The sequence below is a fragment of the Halichoeres trimaculatus genome, unplaced genomic scaffold, assembly GCF_033239565.1.
Source record: "Halichoeres trimaculatus isolate MK-OKI-2021-1 unplaced genomic scaffold, fHalTri1.1 fHalTri1_scaffold_6, whole genome shotgun sequence".
Lineage (NCBI taxonomy): Eukaryota > Metazoa > Chordata > Actinopteri > Labriformes > Labridae > Halichoeres > Halichoeres trimaculatus.
Window position 1 is genome coordinate 25695590 of NW_027437184.1, and position 19957 is coordinate 25715546.

Genomic DNA, 19957 nt, shown 5'->3' on the forward strand with positions numbered 1-19957 from the left:
GCCAGCTCTGGGTGCCCTGCTGAATAAAGATGGTGATTCGCTCTGCGTGTCTCTCAGGATGTGTGTGCAAGCGTGCGTGTGTGTGTGTGTGTGTGTGTGGAGAAATCAGAACTGTAAGAGCGTGGTAAGAAGAAGTCATCTGCAAAGAAAGGCTGGTAACAAGCACACAGACAGAGAGGAGGAAGAGGAGGAGGAGGAAGAGGATTAGGGTGGCAAGGGGAGGAGAAAAATGCAGCTTTTGTCATATTTTAAAGAAGATTACAATGTTGGAGAGTTTAAAGCCGCTGAGACTTTGTTTCCCACACTTATAGACGTTTAAACCCTTAAATAATCTAACCTCGACACCTTTGCTACCTTTTTTTTCAGCATTGCATTCCTCTCTTTACTCACTTCCTGTGTGCTGACCAGCTCTGGGAAAGGTTGACAAGGGGGCAAAGTGCTGAACGAAACACAGAGCAGCAGCTCCATCACTCTTTCCCTTCATTCCTCGTTGACTGTTTATTGCCCTCCTCTCCTCTCCTCTCCTCTCCTCTCCTCTCCTCTCCTCTCCTCTCCTCTCCTCTCCTCTCCTCTCCTCTCCTCTCCTCTCCTCTCTTTGGAGGTGTGTCCATCAACATCTGGAGAAGCAGGGTCCACTCAGTGACAACAGGAGCTCATTCACTCCCCCGATCCTCCTCCTCCTCCCCCTTCTCTCTCTCCTCCCTCTCATTGCTGCGCTCCGCTCTCGCGCTCTGTGTCTGTGTTTGCCGTGGATGAAGTCAGATTGCACAGGGAGGAGATGTTGGCAGCTGACTGTGGAATAAGCTCAGAGAGAAACGGACGGACGTGGATTTTACTATCAGGCTTATCAGAGAGACCATGGCAGCATCTGACTCTTCTTCTTCTCTCACTCTTTGTTTGAAGTGAATATTTGACTGAGAATCAGCCTGGACCACTTTTTTTTCTGCTTGTGAATCTCTGGACTGGCTTTTCAACACCTGGTCCGGTGATCAGTGTGAGGTTACGTGGGGACCCACCCTCCCCTCCTCCTTCTCCTGGTTTTTAAGCTGTAGAAGGAGCACTCAAAGATTTTCAGGATGACGGAGATCCTTGTCTCGGATATTAACTTGAATGATGTGTGTGAGCGCCTGGAGCAGCACTGCTGCGTGGACCAGAACCAGCACAACCTGTCCAGCCAGCCTCAGACCCCTGTGCTCAAGAGGCACAGCAACACTGGGGCCAAACTGTGGGGCCGCGTCCGCAGCAAGCTGCTCAGACAAAAGGTCTCTTTGGCTGACATATGCACACACAAGCTGTGTTTCCTCTCTTTTATCATTTGTTCTGTCCTATTTATCACTCTGTCACTTCCATCTGTTTGCTCTGCCTCTCGCCTCTCGCCTTTATGTGTGTGCTCTCTGTCTCTGTGGTGGGCTTCTTTCAGAGCAGAGGTGACCATTGTTCTTGTCTGACGGCTCTACTGAGCAGGGGAAGCAGGGATGTGGTGTCAGATGAAACTATGACCTGATGAAACTCCAGTGACAGGAAATATAAGAAGTAGTTTAAGAAAAAAGTTAGATTTTCTTCTTTCCCTTTAAAAGAGCCAATCCTCATACACTCACATCCATCTTTCTTTTCAATCTTTATTTATTGTGTAAAGAGAATATTTTTCAGCCACTAACGATTATTAATCTCACTGTTAAGGCATGACTGATGTTAGATTTTTTTTTTTTATTAAAAGCAAAAAGCCTGGAAATGCTGATTACCTCCTTTGATGCTGAGCTGTACATCGTGTTTTTCCAGGTGGTAAAACTCACAATCCTTTCTTTTACATCTAAAAAAGTTTTCCTCCATCATTTTACCTGTCTCTTTCTTCATTATGTCTACATAAACTGATCAGTCATGACTTATTTAAAGCTTCCAGTGATGAATGCACAGGATTTCCAAATCAGTTCCCCTCAGCCTGGAGATATTTCAGTGTCAGATTAGCGCCCCCTGCTGTCCATTTTTAATATCTCCATACAGTGACAGCTGATTTCAATGCACCTTTGGCATTTCAGGCACAGATTCTACTAATTAACCGTCAAAGTAAAGCAAACAGCCTCTGAAACATGCATGTGGCCTGCTTTATTGTTTTGCACATCAGTTGCATGTAAAAACAAAGTTTTATTAAGGGTTTAGTGTTTTTAAAGTGTTGTGTTTCAGCGTTTCACTGCTTGTTGTTCTCATTTTTATGCAAAATCCCAGGAAGTTGATGGTTATTTACATTTTCTTACTACTAAAACTTGGAGTTAAAGCGAAGGTTGGGTGTGCTTTCACAGACTTGAGTGGAAAGTTTTGGTTTTGAGCCTCAGGTTGGACTGACTGACCCCTGTGTGAGGGGATCTCTAAGCCTCAGACTGCATACAAACACACTCAGCTCTCATGGCATAATTTGAAAGCACATCCTGGATTTTGACTCATGCGTGGGAGCAGGAAGGGGCTCTGTTTTTTTTTCCCCCTCCAGATGCTTTTTGTATGTGAAGATAAAGATGAGGCACATGGACCTGCTCTGCTTCTATGTTTAGCTCTGCACATGCAGCTTTAACCATGACTCATTTTCACATATCACTGCATGTTGGTGCATCTTTATTCAGCGGCCTTCCTCATCTTCATCACGAGTGCACAGCCAGCAGTTTGAGCTGTAATTTGTGTGCATATTAAACAGGTTCAGGACAAAGAATCCTGAGCGGAGACTTGGCCTGACCTTTGCTTCAGTGCTTTCCATTATTCAACAGAGGCTTGAGGAAGGCTGACCGCTGCTGATACTGAGCAGGATGAAACAGGGATTACATTTAAAGCCCAGACTTACTGCATTGACCTGCAGGACCTATATTGATTCACTCCTCCCTTTTCTGTACAAATATCTTCATGTCATGTTTGAATATCTCACAGAAAGTCTAAACATGTGGACATATTTTCATGTGGCCTTCCAGTGCTCACTCAGGAGTCTGTGTCGACTAACCTGTGCTGTAAGCTCCTATTCATCCTTTCATTCATGCGCTGCACGCTCTTATGAGTAAACTTGTGTTGCAGTTTTTTCTGTGTGCTGTAGCTTTTTGATGCTATCAACTTGTGTACAGTCCTCCCTTTCTTCTCTGTCCCTGCATGCTGGTGGAGGATGAGAGATGATGATCAAATAATACTAACAAACTGCCTGAGGGTCTTTACAAAACAGTACAAGGAGTTCAAGATAGAAAGTCAACTCAATTGGATTATTTTATTTTCTGTTCTGTTGATAATTCTTAGCTTTACTTATGATCTAATTTTGTTTTTACGAAGCCTATTTTGTAAGCTTTAAAGTTGACAGAGAAATCGGTTGTTGAATTTTCTTATACCAATAATTACAGGCTTTAAAGTGAACTCTGTAAAAGCACCCAGGGACCAATAATGAGGAAGAATGACTTTCAGTGTTTTTTAATAATCACTATGAGGAGGGGTTACATTAAGAGCAGCCTTCAGGGCATATTGCTTTCCCCATTGCCTGCATCTGTGACATACATCATGTTATTCTCAGCAGCGTTGAGAGGAATGTGGCTGTTCGAGGATGCGTGAGGGTACGCAAACACACCCGGGAATTGTCTTCCCTGCCTCAGCCTGAAGCTGCACCTAATTAAGACGCCGCGTGACGAGCTGCGAGTCTGGCTGCAAACTCTAATTGGACTAGAGGCAGACATAATGTACGGTGTGTGTCGCAGCAAAAGAACAAATGATGATTAGGCTGTTGAGTGGTGAGGTCTGTGTTTTTTCGACAGTGCGCTGACACTGTGTTAATGACCTGTTCGCTGGGCAGGTCTGCTTTTGTTTTCTTTGTGGAGCTGCAGCCAGCTTAGAGGCGGAAACAATAGAGCCGTCCTTTTGGCTAAGCTGTGGAAGAGAATCAGATCCAACCATCATCATCCGCTTCCCTTATCCAACCTCTCGCCCCCACTGCATTTTACCCCAGATACAAAATTATGCACTTCCATTTGAGTCTGTTGATTAGTGCAGATGAGATATTAAGGTTTCATCCCTCCTGAGTGCCTAAAATGCCAGCCAGTCCCCTAATGGCCTTTTATATAGGCCACATAAATCTCCGTCTGTCCCCACTGCGGGGCATAGCCCTTTATTGGCCCCAATCCATTCCCCCGTTTGCAGGGTCTGCTATTGGTTAATGAGCTCCAGGAGGGGAGCGGCAGGTCAGTAAAGCATTCCCCGGTTGATACCCACAGTGACCCCCTCTGAGGTGAGAGCAGACTCATCGCTCCTGGCTGGAAGCTGGGTGACTTTAATCTCAGCAGGGTGACAATGTGGCATTAATCATGTAATTAGGTGGAGATTTGGGATTCTGGGGTGTTCATTACATGTGTTTACAGTGATCTGAGCTTTAATAAGGAAAGTTGTAAAAGAAAATAGTTGTACATGAAGAGGATTAGTCTGGGTTACAACATGAATTCAGAGAATTTCTAACTTTTTTCTCGTACTACTGCACTTTCGGCTGTTGTTTTTCAGATCTTCTTTAAAAGTTTTCTTGCAAGTTAAAAATCTATACTAGACATGCACTGATCGATTGGTTAGCCAAACAATCAGTGCTGTTTTTTTTTAATTTTGGGGGATCGGTGATCGGCCCATCCTTACATACAAACCTGATCTTATATACCTCCGGGAAGGTCTGACAGCCAGCCATTGTTGGCTTTTGCTTGGAGACCTAAAACTCAGGACACTTTATTGGTTGGTTAAGTTAAACAAAAAGATTTTATTGTTTCACAGGTATTGTTCAGTGATATTCAATAAAATAAGATTGGAACATTGACAGTATATGCTGTCAGTTATAAAAAATACAAATCGGTATCGGCAGGTCAGGCTTTTTAAAGATTGGTGATCAGCCAGAAAATTGTGATCAGTGCACCCCTAAGCTATATCCTAACTAGGACAGAGTTGCACCTTTTGGGCTTGTGGAAGCCCTCCAACTCAGAAAACTCAACGTTCTTTCCAAAAAAGTCGGTGAATGTTGCATCAGAGCTGAAGTGAGAGCCATCTGATCACAGAACTGGCAAACATTTCAAATGTGTCACATCGTACTTCTCAGTTACTCTGCCGTCTCCAGAGTAAATACACAGAGATGATCTCATGCCTCTGCGCATAGGTAAAGATCACGAACATAACCTTGGTTATGATGTAATCAGCTCACACACATTTACACCATGTCCCCAGAAGACCTGAGTGCAGGAAAGGATCGCAGCAGATCAGTCCAAGACTGACATGAGGGTTCATCAGAGAGCAAGAATGTGACTGAGATCCAGGTCTTTTGATAGCACAGTCACTGCTGCGATAGATTAAATCAGAAGTCAGTCTGACAACACAACAAAGCAGTGTTTGCATCTCTAACTTCACCATGTGGGTTTTATATAAAAGCTGGAACATGAGAACATGATGAATTCTCATGTCATTCTTTAAACTGCTGAAGAGAAGAAAAGTTGAAAGCAAACTGAAGAGCTTTAAACTCGGCTTCAGAGTGATGAAGAGAACTCTCTGTGTTTGCTTGTAAGAGCAGGATAACTCGTGATTCTGTGTTTAAGCTGCAGGCAGGACTGTGTTGCATCATTGTGTAGTACACATCCGTGAAACAGTCACACTCTGCCTGCAGTGGTACTAGACTATTCTGCAAATCACAAAGCTGAGCCGGCTGGAAAACCCTGCTCATTGGCTCAAACAAGGAAGTGAGGGGAAAAAGGCAACATGGCAACCGAGTCATAGACCTTACATGATGTCCACTGTGACATCAGCAGCTGTTGACCAAAGAGGCCTGCTTTCTCAGATGCACACATACAGTAAACATTATGTTTATGTAGCTAACTTGTCTAAAAATAGTCCTGCTGCGTGATCTCTGTGAAGTAAATATGAACAGCAGCGTGATGTGTTAGCACGGGAAAATGAGGCTCAGTCGCTGCTCAAACACGTCCTATAATCCTGCTGAAACCAAAGAGGCGTGCAGTGGAGCTACGTTCTAATTAAAGGACTAATAAAAAGCTCTCAGCCGCTGAATGAATATTTAATCAGGCACATAGCAGCGGTGGAAAACTGTAATCAAACACAAAGGAGAAATTTAACATAAATTCATTAATTTAGCATATTAAAAGATCAACTTGTGTTTCAAATACTTACTAGTATGCAGCACAGGAGCTGTGGGCTAATGAAGTGAGCAGGGATTAAATTATTAAAGGCTTTAAATGTTATTTTAGTGACCAAGTGTTTGGCATAATGGCTGTAGCTGTTCTAAACATACTTTTATGTTCCTTTTTTTAAAGAGCTACATTTTCTGCAAAAAATATCAAGTTATGTGCTTGGAAAAAAAAAGTATTCAAAGAATGTGCTTGTTGGCAAACTGGCTGGAAAATCACATTTAACATTCTGAGAAGGCATTTATATTTTATCATGATGTTATGTATTAATGTCCAAACTAATACTTTTTCAGCAGGGATGTTCAAGAGTGAGGAGTTCCCTTCCACCAAATCTAAACAAATAGACTAGTCCAAGTGTAAGGAAACACTCACAGGAACAGTTACATTTTATGTAGCATAACTGAACTCTGGATCAGAGTCTGCAGGTTAAAGGCCCATTTATACTCAGGGTTACACACGGATACGAACGGAGGCATCTGTCCGTGCTCTGTCTTCAATTTGTCCATATTTCTGCACGTATCTACAAAACTTACGGATATGGGCAAAATGGAGCAGTACCACCGGAAACCTATAGGGGGTAGTGTTGCTGATACTACACGATACGTAACTTTGGTGAGATACGAAGAAGAAATAACAATGGCGGAACTTTCGCGATGTATTTATTAGCCTCACCAACCATGGCCTCCTGCCTCCGTTTTTGTCTTTTACCCAAAAAGTACGTTAGCAATACCTCCTCCACAGTCGCCATGTTTGTTTTTGAGTTTGTTAATGTCATAAAGTTACCAGTGAGATGCCCCCCTCCCCGGCGGATGTATTGGTTAACAGCAATGCCAACGTGAGTACGTAAAGGGTGTATGGGACTTAATAACGTTGAGTCAATTTGCTAATTGTGGCTAACATAAGGGGGCTAGCTTCCTTTCATTTGTTCTTCAGGTTAGCTCCAACAATGCCTGTGCTGGTTGTCTACATGCAGCTGAATCCACTGTTTGTAGTTAACATACTGCTACACTGCAAAAAAAAAAAGTCAAATCTTTTTATTTTTATTTTTTTATCTTAGTTTCAGTAAAAATGTCTTAGACTTAATATCAGCCACAGTCACCCGATCAGTCTAGAAAGATGTCATGTTACAATTACATTACATATTTCGATTTTTAATTAATTAATTAATCCAGTTGCTTTTAACAAGTGAAATAAAAGTCTGTCAATGGGGTAAGAGAGAAGTTTTAAGCAGTTATAGTTTCAAGAAAATTTTTTACTACTCCATTGGCAGATTTTTCTACTTGTTACAAGCAATTCAGACCTCATTTTTGTCCTTTACTATCTTAAAATAAGACATGTTTCTATACTTTCAGTTGGTTGTGGCTTATATCAAGTATAATGAGACCACCTTTACTATAAATAAGACCAAAACACCTGCTTACATTTCAGTTTTATTTGCTGTGTGATAGGTTCTGTGCTTGTTTCCACCCAGGATTTCTTTACTTTGCCTTATTGTTTTCTAAAATGCTTTCTGAGTCCAGTATCCCTATAGATTGGGTCCACCGCTGAGGAGAACTTCTTTATAAAGATCATGTTTCTTATACGGCTTTAATGGCAGTGAATGTGCTTCTTCTTTAAAATCCACAGCCTGTCTGTATATAATTCCACCTCTGCATGTTTGTAAAGCCTCCTGTGTGTTTTGTAGGAAACGTAAACAGCTCCAGACGGCTGCAGACCTCTGACCGCCCAGCTGTCTCAGCCTGTTGGCGCTGTCAGTCTCACACAGGCCGCAGGAGACCAGCTGACATGTCACGTGCTGGTAGAGGAGGGGGGTGAAGATAATCTTTCTAGAGAGAGCAGAAGGTGGTCACAGGCAGCCAGTTCCCGTAGTGTAGTGGTTATCACGTTCGCCTAACACGCGAAAGGTCCTCGGTTCGAAACCGGGCGGGAACAGCAGTTTTCTTCAGCAGAAGTGAACTACTTTGTGTTTGAGAGCAGGTGGCTTGGGTTGGTTGTGGGAGAAACGGCGTATTAGAGATTAATGTGGGTAATAGAGGAGCAGCTCTGGTCACCTGAGACCATAGCTAGAACAGAATTGTTTCATGAGATTAATGAGTATGTTTACCCTTTATTTACTACATTATGAATATCTATAAATCATTTTAACACTTATTTATGATCATGATAAACGTACAATCATTTCAAAAAGAAACTAACATGTCAAAAAACAAAGCTGGGGTCATTTCAGGATTTGAACTACAGTTCTGTTTTTTGCAAAATCTAAAAATGTGAATTGACAGTCTCTTTCACACATGGCAGAAGAGCTGTGCTCCTTATCTTATCTTCTTTCTTCTGCTCCTGTAGATCAGTCACAGCGGAGAACAGGCTGTTTGTACATCCTGGATTACAGCTGTCTGCAGCATCTTTTGAAGTTAAGATTCGTGGTCATAATATTTCTTCCTGTGTTCAGCTCATCTGTCAGAATATTTAACCGCAGGCAGGAAGACAAATTAAAATCAAACATCTTTTTTTCTGTAGGGTCTATGAGGGTCTACATGAGCCATGTGTGAGCCACATGCTCCTGTTGCATCCTGACTCACATTAAAGACTAAAGCACAAAGTGAAGCAGTGATAGATGTGTGTTTGAGCATACAGGCTCAGGGTTAGTGGGTCACACACACACACACACACACACACACACACACACACACACACACACACACACACACACACACACGCACAGGTTGGAGAGAAAGTGGATGAGAGACACGGTAACCAGCTGAGCCACACACACAGAGTACACATTGTCACAGAACAATAAGTTTCATGTGACAGTCTGGTGAAGTGCTGTGTCCTACACATACACGCGCATTTACTGTTCTCTATAAAGGGAAAAGGCTTTTCCCCAACTGGAGTGTATCCATATCAAACCATACAGCAGTCCACCACATCTGAAGCATGTCCGTGCCTTTTTTAACCACATTTTGTTCTGTTTCATCCTCTGTCGTTCCCCCCTGATTGATTTCATGGTGCTGCAAAGAGTTCTTTGCCGTTTGAGTGATGTGTTACTAATAGAAACCAGATACTGTCTGACTTTTATCAGTTTCCAAACGTGCAAAAATATGGACATTCAGCAGTAGATGTATGGGCACTTGAAAGAGACATAAAGCTTTGTTGGTGAGAGAACATGAATTTTTATCAAAACTCTGGAAAAGCTTTGAAATGCAACCAGGGCTGAAACGGGCGTCTTGTGACTGATACCAGTTTTAGAAAGGAAAGGATGCTGGGTAAAGAAGGGGAGGTTGGTATTGCGTTCTACTTTTGGGGCATTTTTGCCTTTATTGGACAGGACGGCCACAGCCACAAAGGGTGAGGGAAGACTGGCAGCAAATGTCAGAGGCTGGGAGACAAACCAGCATCCACTGGGACGACGACCATGTAGGCTCTGTACATGGGGTGCACACCCACATGCTATTTGACCTAGCTGTAGCTTGTATCAATAGCTGCTGCCATGATGCTGTGCAGCTTTTCTACCTGTATGCAAATAAGCACAGATAAGGCCTCTTGTAGCTCTGCACAGTTTGGCCATGTTTGATTTGGTAAACAGGGTATTGTCTGTTATTGGTTAATCTGGTTTATAACCACTCAAATAGAGCAATGTGTAACCAGAACTAGTATGAGAATGTTTTCTCTTTGTTATTTATTTGGGGCTTTTGTGCCTTTAATCAGATGGGAGAGGACAGTGGAAAGAGAAGGATATAGGGTAGGAGTGGGGAGTGACACGCAGGGAAGAGGCCATCCACACGGGGGTGAACCTCAGGGAGCACAACCTGGACCACTAGTCCATCTGTGCTCCCAAATATGAGAAAGTTAAACTTAAAGGAAGACTGAAGGGTGATTTGCTAGTTTTGCTAACATAAGCCACACTCGGCAAACTAATTTCATATTGTCTCCTCACAGACTCTGTGATCCTGTGTTCAGCCCTGTGAAATTATTTTTGCTTAAGTCTGTTTTCAGGATTCATTCTTCCATTATACTAAGAAGTTGACTCAGATTAGTGGACTCACTGACAAATTTTCCCTCTTTTACCTTGACTTCTGGTTTGCACCTTGCTGTCTTTCGTCCTCCTTCTGACAGTTCCCTGCTTTACCCAGCTCTCGTCATTAAACCATAAATCCTCTCACTGCTTTGTCAAACCCAGCCTACAGGACTCAAACCAGATAAGGAACAGTTAATTCCCCAGACCTTTTGTCCAGAAATTCTCCTGACTTTTTGTTCCTAATAATGAGTGTTAGGCCTCCTGAGTCAAACTGTTTGCAGTCATCCCGTTAAATCAGCTCATTTCCCAGGAAAGGAAGGAGAGGAGGGGTGTAAGTTCTCCAAGTATTTTTTAATAAAAAAGAAACAGTTGGTTCCTACAGAGGTCAGTGAGTGTAACCGTAAAGGATCCTCTCTGTTTTTACAACCCCACTGCAGCACATTCATTTTTAATCAGGTATTTGAGAAATTAGCGGAGCGTTAGAGAAAGGAAATAGTTGTAGGAACAGTTTTTGTTTTCTCAGTTGAGTCTACTTGAGGGGGTCACAGGAGGCGTCAGCAGTGAGTCCTGGATCTCTGCCCGGTTCTCCTCATGGCAGTAGCTGTGTAAAAACCCAATTGCAGTGATTACCTATCCCCCGTCTCGGACCCAAACCCTGCTGGGAAAACAGGCTTTAACGATAATAGGAATGCGTGAAACCGATGCCAAATGGCTTTTTTACGAGGTCGTGAAATACGCTCACTGAGAACTTTTAATGGTTGCAGCCTGATGCTGACAAAGAGAGAAGTGTGCTGGCCTCGTGCTTCCCAAACATCATTATTTCCCTCCAAGTCCAGCACCTTACATTGCATTGTAGTGATGACATAACTGTCTAATGCAGACACCTATAAAAAAGGCATTAGCTGGTGTGGCCTGGTGTGCAGGCACAGACTGCAGGAGACCTCAAACAACAACAGGCTGCAACCCACCATGCCTCAGAGGGCATCATGGGAGCTGTGCTTCAGGCTTTGACTCTGTTTGTGGGGTTGTTGGCCAGAGTGTCTGGAGCCTCTGTTGGTCCCCCAAAAGGCTGTGGCAAATTTGGAAAACATTAGTGGCATCTTAACTTTTCTAAGCAGACTCAGCAACTTGGTGTGGTAAGCAGCAGCTCTCAAGCAGGGAGTGCACGGCTTTAATCTGAATCAGAAATTATGGGAATGAAGCTGAAAGATGAACTCTGGACTTTGTCAACGTACTTCCCCTCACCATCTTATCACCTTTAACCCCTTGGAGCAGTAGGTTTTTCTTGACAGGATTTCTCAACAGCTGCTTTTCAACTCTGTTGACACAGAGGGGGGGCACTGCTGCCTGCCAGTTCCCGTAGTGTAGTGGTTATCACGTTCGCCTAACACGCGAAAGGTCCTCAGTTCGAAACTGGGCGGGAACAAATCTGTTTTCCTGCACAGATATTTGCTCTCCTCGTGTTTACAGATATTCATATACTCACACTATAAGCCTCTCTGAAGAGAATCACTCATGAATCTGTGGAGGGACTTCTCTTACTAAACGTCTAAACCAGCATCAGAGTAACGCACAGATTTAGCTTCTGACATCACCTTCCTTCAAAATAGTTGTCTTGTGATCTGGTCATTCTCATCTTTTGGCAAACTCCTGTTTTCTTTACGTCAGTTGCTTGAAGAGTTTCAGAATATCTAATCACCTTATCTCTCTGTCTCTGTTGTGTCTTTCAGCTGGATCCTCAGACGCTGCAGTCAAAGAACTGGCACATGGACGTCATAGAGATGAACGGGGTAAGATATGAGAAATCAAACCTTACAGTGTTCTCCGTCAGCTCGCCAATGACGTCTGTTTTATTCAATCATGTTTTTTGAGGCAGTTTGTTTGAACAGCAGGAGTCAAAGTCACATGAATGTGCACATATTTGGGCTGTACAGTATTAATGTTTCTGAATCACAATGAAAAGCTAAAGTCAATGAATCGTGTCTTGTCACATTTTTAATCCCATGTTCAAAGTTGTATTGATTTGCATTTCAGAAACAGTTTCTCGGTCCCAATCAATAATATCAAAAACAACGTCAACATTTGTGTCTTGATTTCCGATTTTAAAAAATGCTAAAAAAAAAAACACATTTTATGATATTGACTTTTGGATTTATGACTTACATAAATGCTACATGCTGCTCTTTTACACCAGTGTGGGAAACAGTTTTAAAGTTAACAGTCCAAGGTCTGTGAAAGCTGCTGTATGCTTAGCCCATTTTTTATCTATTTGACACAAAGTCAGTATTATTGTTATGACTCATCTGTCAGAAAGGGAACCTTTGATTTAAAGTGCATCAGTGTTTTACCAACTGTAGGGATGGGTACTGAATTCTGTACTTTTAAAGGTACCGACCAAATTCTGTCACAAGTATCAGGTACCGATTCACGTAAAACCAAAAGGTACCATGTTTAGGTACCTAAATGCATCCTTGTGACTGAGGGAGTGGGGGAGTAGGTGATTTTTCATGCTGCACATAACACAGCATTGCAGAGTTATATATTAAAGAATAAATGTGTTAATTTGAAAAAATAATCTGTTTTATTATTAAACAAAATAATATTTTTATGACATAAACACAAAAAAGTACCGTAAATTGGTACCAGGTACCGAGCATCAGTACCGTATCGTTTCAAATGTGAAAGGTACCCATCCCTAACCAACAGAGAGCAAGAATAAATTAAGTTGTATCACAATCTAAGTTTCAAAAGATCCATCCTTGACTTGTCGCTTGTTTCTTCAGATCAAAGTGGAATTCTCCATGAAGTTTACAAGTCGCGACCTCAGCTTAAAGAGAACGCCGTCCAAAAAGCAGAGCGGGGTGTTTGGGGTCAAAATCAACGTGGTGACAAAGTGAGTATCTAATCTTTGAGGTTATTTCAAAGTTTAACAACTTGTAAATAAAAACAGACTTTGAAATGTACTTCATATGTTTATAAAGCAGGGAGTTTTTATGATGTACAGCTTACAACTGCACTTCCTGAAAGTAACACACATGCTGTTGTTCATGTCCACAGGCGCGAGCGCTCCAAGGTGCCTTACATTGTCCGTCAGTGCATTGAGGAGGTGGAGAAGAGGGGGATTGATGAAGTGGGAATCTACAGGATCTCAGGGGTGGCCACAGATATTCAGGCCCTGAAAACAGCATTTGACACCAGTAAGACTCCACTCACTGTATATACGATATTTTCTCTTCACATTGTCTTCATCTGAGAAAAACAAACAAACAAACTGAACTAAATATGAACAAGGTGTGATAGGTTCAGTTCAGTTAAACTATTTTTTATTGAGAAAATATTGATACGTTTATTTCTAGAATCAAATCCATACTTAATCTCAGGGATGCTCTTCCTTTCACATGGCCTTTGCTACAAGAAAGTGTAAACAATAGGTTGGAGGGAGCTAATTTAAAGTTGTGTAACAGTCTCACTAGAGTCATGTTTATGTTTGACCCAGGATACCACCAAAGCCCTTTATCACCTTATGTTTCACGTCTGCACCTGCTCTCGTACGGATGTTGGGGGCTAAAGAGATTTAATCACTCAGGAGACGGAGAAAGGAAGGAGCAGCTGTGTTATTGTGGCTCTGTGTGTCAGATTTTAATCTCTCTGTGTTTGTGTCTGACCTGCAGATACCAAAGACATCCTGGTGATGCTGAGTGACATGGACATCAACGCCATTGCAGGAACACTGAAGCTCTACTTCAGGGAGCTGCCTGAGCCTCTGCTCACCGACCGCCTCTACCCTGCCTTCATGGAGGGCATAGGTGTGTGACCTTTACTTCCTGGAAGTGTGTGGCTGTTGTCGAGTCGAACACAAAGTTGAATTTACTTAGTTGGAAGATATAAAGATAAAAAAAGCTTTCTTTTAATAATCTTCTCTCCTTTTTCTCCTTCCCCCTCTCTTAGCGCTCTCTGACCCAGCAGCCAAGGAGAACTGCATGATGCATCTCCTGCGCTCCTTACCCGACCCCAACCTCATGACCTTCCTCACTCTGCTGGAGCACCTCAAACGGTACACACACGCTTCACACACTAATAAACATACAGATATATAATTGGCAAAGAAAGAATTGTTCGTCACTATCGCTTCTTAAAAATATATTCAGGGTATGAATAATTCGAAATAATATATACCAAAAGACCCTTATGCAAATTTGCACATTTAAATACCACAGTTCCTCTTAAAACCGGAGCATGCATGTTGAATTTATTTTCTTCCAAAACTGCTTCACCAGCTTTAGTTCTTGCATTTTATAGTCAAATATGTCCCTATGTTTTAAAATACATAAGCTACTAGTCACAGGAAGTCTTTTTCAGATCCACAGATTTACTCAATAACTCATTAATTGTGAACTCAAGTACGGCGAAAAATTATGGTATTCATTGTCATACGAGGTCACCCCTCTAAGGATTTTCTAACATATGCTTTAAGACTGTTGAATGAGTTGGGGGTCACAGCTGTCTTCAAGTTCCCTTGCCACACGAAATGCCCTCAGTTCCAAACTGGGCGGGAACAGCTCTGTTTTCCTGCAAATGCTCTTCTCATGTTTACATAAGAAGGTGTCAAAGTAAACATTCACATCAGCCTCTAATAAGAGAAACAATGATGAATCTGTGGAGCTTCACTCTCAAAATCATCTTTTTTATGTTGAGTAATGCACCGATGACTGACTTCTGTAGCTTCTGATAGTGCTTCATACAAAAACACCGTTTTCCTGTGATCTGGTTTTCCTCATCTATCAAGAAACTCCTGTTTACTCTAAATGGCTTCAATCAATTCAATAAAATAAAGTGATTTTTTTTCCTCCAAGTTCTGCTTTTTTTAATTATCTTTTAGAAATTAGGCTTTACTTTGAGATTAAGTCAGCATTCTAAAAAATATGATATTTCGTAAAAGCTGGTGTATGATGATAGACTTTACTTCAGACTCCGATAAGTCCATAAAGAAGACATACAACAAGGAAACAAAGCACACAAACAACAAAAACAGGGATAGCTAAGGTATCCAACCTAGGCATATCACAAGATAAAAAAATTACAAAACATATCGACAGTTCCTCCAGTGTGCCCAAGAGCAGGAGGTATAGCGTGTGTCACTCCGGTATAAAAAGAGAATCCCTAGTTTTAAAGTCTGAACTGTTGATTTTTTACTTGGCTTGCTTAACAAATATTCCTTGTGTATGGCTCTTAAGTGTAATAAAAAAATGCTATAGATACCTTCTTTTTCTGCCCTCGAAGATTAGTTTTAATGATTTGTTCACACAGTGTAATATATTGTACACATTTCTGACTGAGTGTGGCCACAGCCTTAGATCGTTGTGGTTTAAAGCTAAAAGAAAAGACCTCAAGAGAAATTATCTGAGTCTTCTTTTTCAGCTCCATGTCCACATGAATTCTTCCCGTCGTTCAGTGGTGTTGTTGTTGTCCTGTGTGCAGTCCGTCTCTGCGTCCGCTCCTCCTGCCTTGCTCTGACAGGCCTGTCTCTGTCTGTTCCTGCAGGGTGGCTGAGAAGGAGCCCATCAACAAGATGTCTCTTCACAACCTGGCCACCGTGTTTGGCCCCACTCTGCTCAGGCCCTCAGAGTCCGAGAGCACCAAGGGACAGCAAATCACCTCAGCCTCCGACATCTGGTCACATGACGTCATGGCGCAGGTACGTCAGCGCTGTCTCTTTAGTTATCATCAAACAGTTTCAGTGATAGAAACAGAGCAGGCGTCTCTCTGTTGGAGTGTGCGGCCATTGGCTGACTGGTGTAGACGTATACTCCCTCAGTTGCTCCAGATAAATCTTTCTCCCACATCACGAAGTGACTTGAGTCACTGCAGTGTACTCTCCCAGCTGTATTCAGGCTGCAGGCCATCTTTTCATGTCTAGAGACAAGTTTCCTGTGTTTGACTGTCTTTTCTTGGCAGAATGAACAAGATTCAGAGACATGACCACAAATGAGTGTACAGAAAACTTTGTCTGTCTGTTACAGTTAATCTGAGAGTTGGTATTTAGGGTTTTCTTTCATCAAGATGTTTAATGAATAATAATTAAAAAAGGTTAGACACTACAAAAAGATACACCTGCCTGATCATGCTGAATATAACCTCATATAACCTCAAAACAAGTGATTCAACCTTCCTTATAGCAGAGTTTTGGAATAACACAGAGGATTCTCTTCTCCCTCCAATAATTCACATTTTGAAAACAGTTGAGTTTTTTATGTCCTGATAAGCTTTTTACAGCATGAGAAACTTTTCACTATCCAGGTCAATGAGTTAAAATGTTCAGACATTTGCCCGACATTTTTGGGACAGACCTGATTAAAGGGGAGATTAGGGTAAATTTGTGGAGCACTCAGACTGATCAACCTGTTTTATAACGCAGATTTCCCCACTCTACAAAAATAGACCAACACACGTTAGATTCGTTTTTAAATAGCTTTAAACTTGTTAACTTTACACCACTGGAAAGGGCCCAACACATTTTATGCACAATTTATCAAACGGCAGCACCAGATTCCAATAAATACAGTCACAGAGATCCAAGAGAGCCAATGAAAACTTTGATCTGAGTTTGAGTCTGATAAGTAAGCCCATCTGGACTTTTAATTTCACAGTTTCCGACCTGGAATTCAAGTTATTTGAGCTTTTTTACACTTCCATTAACAACTGAGAGCAGTGTGCAGAGCAGACAGCTGTTGGATGAACACATTAGCCTGAAGTGATTGCACCTGATCTCAGTTTGTTGTTCTACTGCAGAGAGCTCAAAGCTTTTCTTACTCTTAGTTTAGACTTTGAACACCCATGAACATTTGGATTAATGGGCTAATATGTGTCATCCGGTTGATTCAACTTCAGTTAAGTTAGCTTGAATCAACAACACATAGAGAAGCTAAAGATAGATTGTAGTGTTAGTCCTAAGATAGGCTTTAATCTAACATCAGATCAAATGCTCGAAAACCAAACTCAGCAAAAATGAACCTTAAGTAAAAAGATTAAAAACAGGTGGCCAGAAGATAAAGATTCAATCATTAAAAAAAAAAACAAGGTAATTTTCTTGTTGTATTATCTGGCTGTCTTGCATTAAATACTAAATTCTGATTGGTTGAAATCCCTTAACTGCAGGGATTAGTTCTCGAAACCAAAGAACACACAGTTTATTCTTACCATCATCAGCATTATCATGTACAAAGTAACAGCACACTACTACTTGTTGATGCTAAGAGAAAAAAGTTTCTCTCAGTTAGCACTCAGAATCAGTCGGCTAAAAAACACTCAAGATATTTTAATATGGGATCTTGTCCTGCAATCCGGGCAACAGCAGCGGAGCAGGTATGGTGAGGTATTCTCTAACAGAGGGGGGTGCCCTAACTTTTCAGCCCCAAAAAAGAACCCCTCGCTGTGAGGGTAAACTGATAGGCTAATCCAAAAACAGACAAACAAAAAGGCCTTAGATACGTAATTGAGCTGATAGGTGAAAAATTTGACTACCTACACTTAGTGAACATATTGCTGTGTTTGCTAAATTAACCTGCCAGCACTGGTACAGTTGTTATCCTGGCCAAGTTAGCGTAGGGGTCTTGTGGCAGCAAAGACAAAAATGTGTGAAACATATCCAACAACGGGTCTGACCCCAAATATGAAATCTGAACTGATGTTTTAGTAGTTTCAAAATGCTACAAACGGAAGCCATAGTGATAACAGAAACGAACAGATATGTCAGCGCACATACTCCAGCAGAAGTCTTGTTGGTTACTGAAAATGAAAAGTTGTATGAAGTAGTTTCTGATAAAGTTGTCATGTTTTCTCTCTTCTCAGGTCCAGGTGCTGCTCTACTACCTGCAACATCCTCCGATCTCCTTTGCCGAACTGAAGCGTAACACGCTCTACTTTTCCACCGACGTTTAATTGCCAGCACCTCCCTCAGGGAAGAATCGGGAGAGGAGAGAGTGAGAGACTCCAAACAAAAATCCTGGGCCCCCGCCTCTCGGTCCTCCTGCACCACCTCTTCTCCCAGCAGGCAGCTCATCTCGACTGTACAGCCCCCCACCACCACCACCACCATCTCCCCCTTCCTCACCCCCCCTAAACAAACCACCTCACCCACCCTGTCCTGAAGAGAGATGGAGCTCAGCACTCGGCGAGAGGGTGAAGGCGATGCTCTGGTCGTCTATTGGTCACACGTCATGTCATGTTTGTAATGTGAGGCAGACAGCGCCGCCCCGACTCCCACCTACCAGACAACAAGGCATTCTGGGACTTCAGTGGGGAAGATCAGGGGGAGCTGGGAGCCACAGCCTGGCGCAGTGGCACAGGATCTCACTGTGTCTTGTGGTGTCATCCAGTGACTCCTTTTTTGGACTCTGGCTCGATGATCTGAGAAACCAGTCGACTGAACCTCCTGCTTTATTTTCCAATAAGAGGCATTCCAGAAAAATGGCATTTACATGTTTATTAAGTATGTTCAGCAGCTGTTTTGTTTGCTTTTCTGTCTTCTGTCTGTGAGTGTGTGTGTGTGTGTGGTGGAGGAGGCTGTGTGGGTGTGAGTGACACTGTGGATGTATCGGAGTGATTGCACAGGTGTGTGAGAGATTGTGTGTATCTATGTGTGTGTGTGTCTTTAAGGGACTCTGAGAACTTGTGAGGTTTAGAAGTGGCTGGGAAGCTCAGAAATTGCTGTTCGTATGTCTCTCTGTGCTGACAAACAAGAGAGACCTGCCCTCCCCTTGGCCAAATTAGCCCTATTTATTTTGAGTATATATAATATGTGTGCCTGTACAGTTCTGTGCAACTAGAGAAAGCTCTAAGAAGTCTGTTTTTTGAAGTTTATTCAGGTAGTGATATTCTTTTTAGTCTGATTTTGTCACTCATGTCCATGGTTGGTAAGCTGTACTGAAAAGACCACCAGAAATTCTGCCATTTACTTTCAGATCACGTTGTAGAGGAGAAAGGGCACTCTGTGAAATGAGGGTTGTTGGGTAAAAAAAACACAATAAATGGAACATTTAGCTTTTCTTCTCATTGTTTTATTGCAAGCCTGTTCCAAGTGTCTTACTGCACCAGTGTAATCTATAGGATGGTTTGTGTAGTTGCCCTCATTGCATGTTCAGCTTGTCAATCAGACCAGGCAGGGTAACACAAAGGTAGGTTGTCTCCAGGAGGTCCTCAACTGCTCTGTACAAAGCCAACCTTTCTGCTATCAAGTCTGCAACATATCTTAAAATACTGCAAGCACTGCTAGATGAGTACTATTTGATATTTTTAATATAAGATTAAAATAAAATAAAAATTGTTGTATTTTACTTCTTTTGAGAAGAATTTCAATATACTGTAATATTGAGGCTAAATGTTAATGTGAACTTTCCCCCTTCCTTTTTTAGTAAAATAAAAGTTACCAAAACACTCACTCTGTGTCTCTGTGTCTGTCAATATTTCAAACCTGCATCATCCCAGTATTAATGACTCAATGGAAAAAATTAACCATTAACATAAACATAAACAGTCCTAAATATTAAAGATTGCTGCAACATTTTTATCAGCATACAGTAAAATCAAACCTACATGAAGCACATGCCACAGTAACTTTTATTGTTAAAAAGAAATTTAAGCTCAACACATGGTATTTGTGCCTCAGGAAAAGATGAGCGCTCAGGAAATGAACTCACTGCGCCCTCTACTGATGAGTTTAGTAAGCTACTATATGGCTCCTTATGTCCTTCAGAGCCCAAAATAG

At 41.9% G+C, this 19957-nt stretch overlaps 1 protein-coding gene and 2 non-coding genes across 5 annotated transcripts in view; all 3 read left to right on the plus strand.

Annotated features, from left to right (window-relative positions):
- The window catches only part of abr (ABR activator of RhoGEF and GTPase), a 207245-nt gene extending 187628 nt beyond the window's left edge, over nt 1-19617 (plus strand). For 2 of the 3 annotated variants that reach the window (XM_074671741.1, XM_074671742.1), the window contains 7 exons: nt 11925-11984; nt 12978-13087; nt 13252-13391; nt 13866-14000; nt 14143-14248; nt 15736-15889; nt 18043-19615. In XM_074671741.1, the coding sequence (XP_074527842.1) occupies nt 11925-11984; nt 12978-13087; nt 13252-13391; nt 13866-14000; nt 14143-14248; nt 15736-15889; nt 18043-18132 (795 nt within the window). In that variant the 3' untranslated portion in view covers nt 18133-19615. Of the gene's footprint in view, nt 1-11924; nt 11985-12977; nt 13088-13251; nt 13392-13865; nt 14001-14142; nt 14249-15735; nt 15890-18042 lie in introns of all 3 variants that reach the window. The other variant, XM_074671740.1, reaches the window with a different exon arrangement.
- Nucleotides 8036-8108, plus strand: trnav-aac (transfer RNA valine (anticodon AAC)). The gene has a single exon. It is a non-coding gene; the product is annotated as a tRNA-Val (tRNA).
- On the plus strand, nt 11548-11620 carry trnav-aac (transfer RNA valine (anticodon AAC)). Its single transcript has one exon. It is a non-coding gene; the product is annotated as a tRNA-Val (tRNA).
- Nucleotides 19618-19957: the final 340 nt, after the last annotated feature.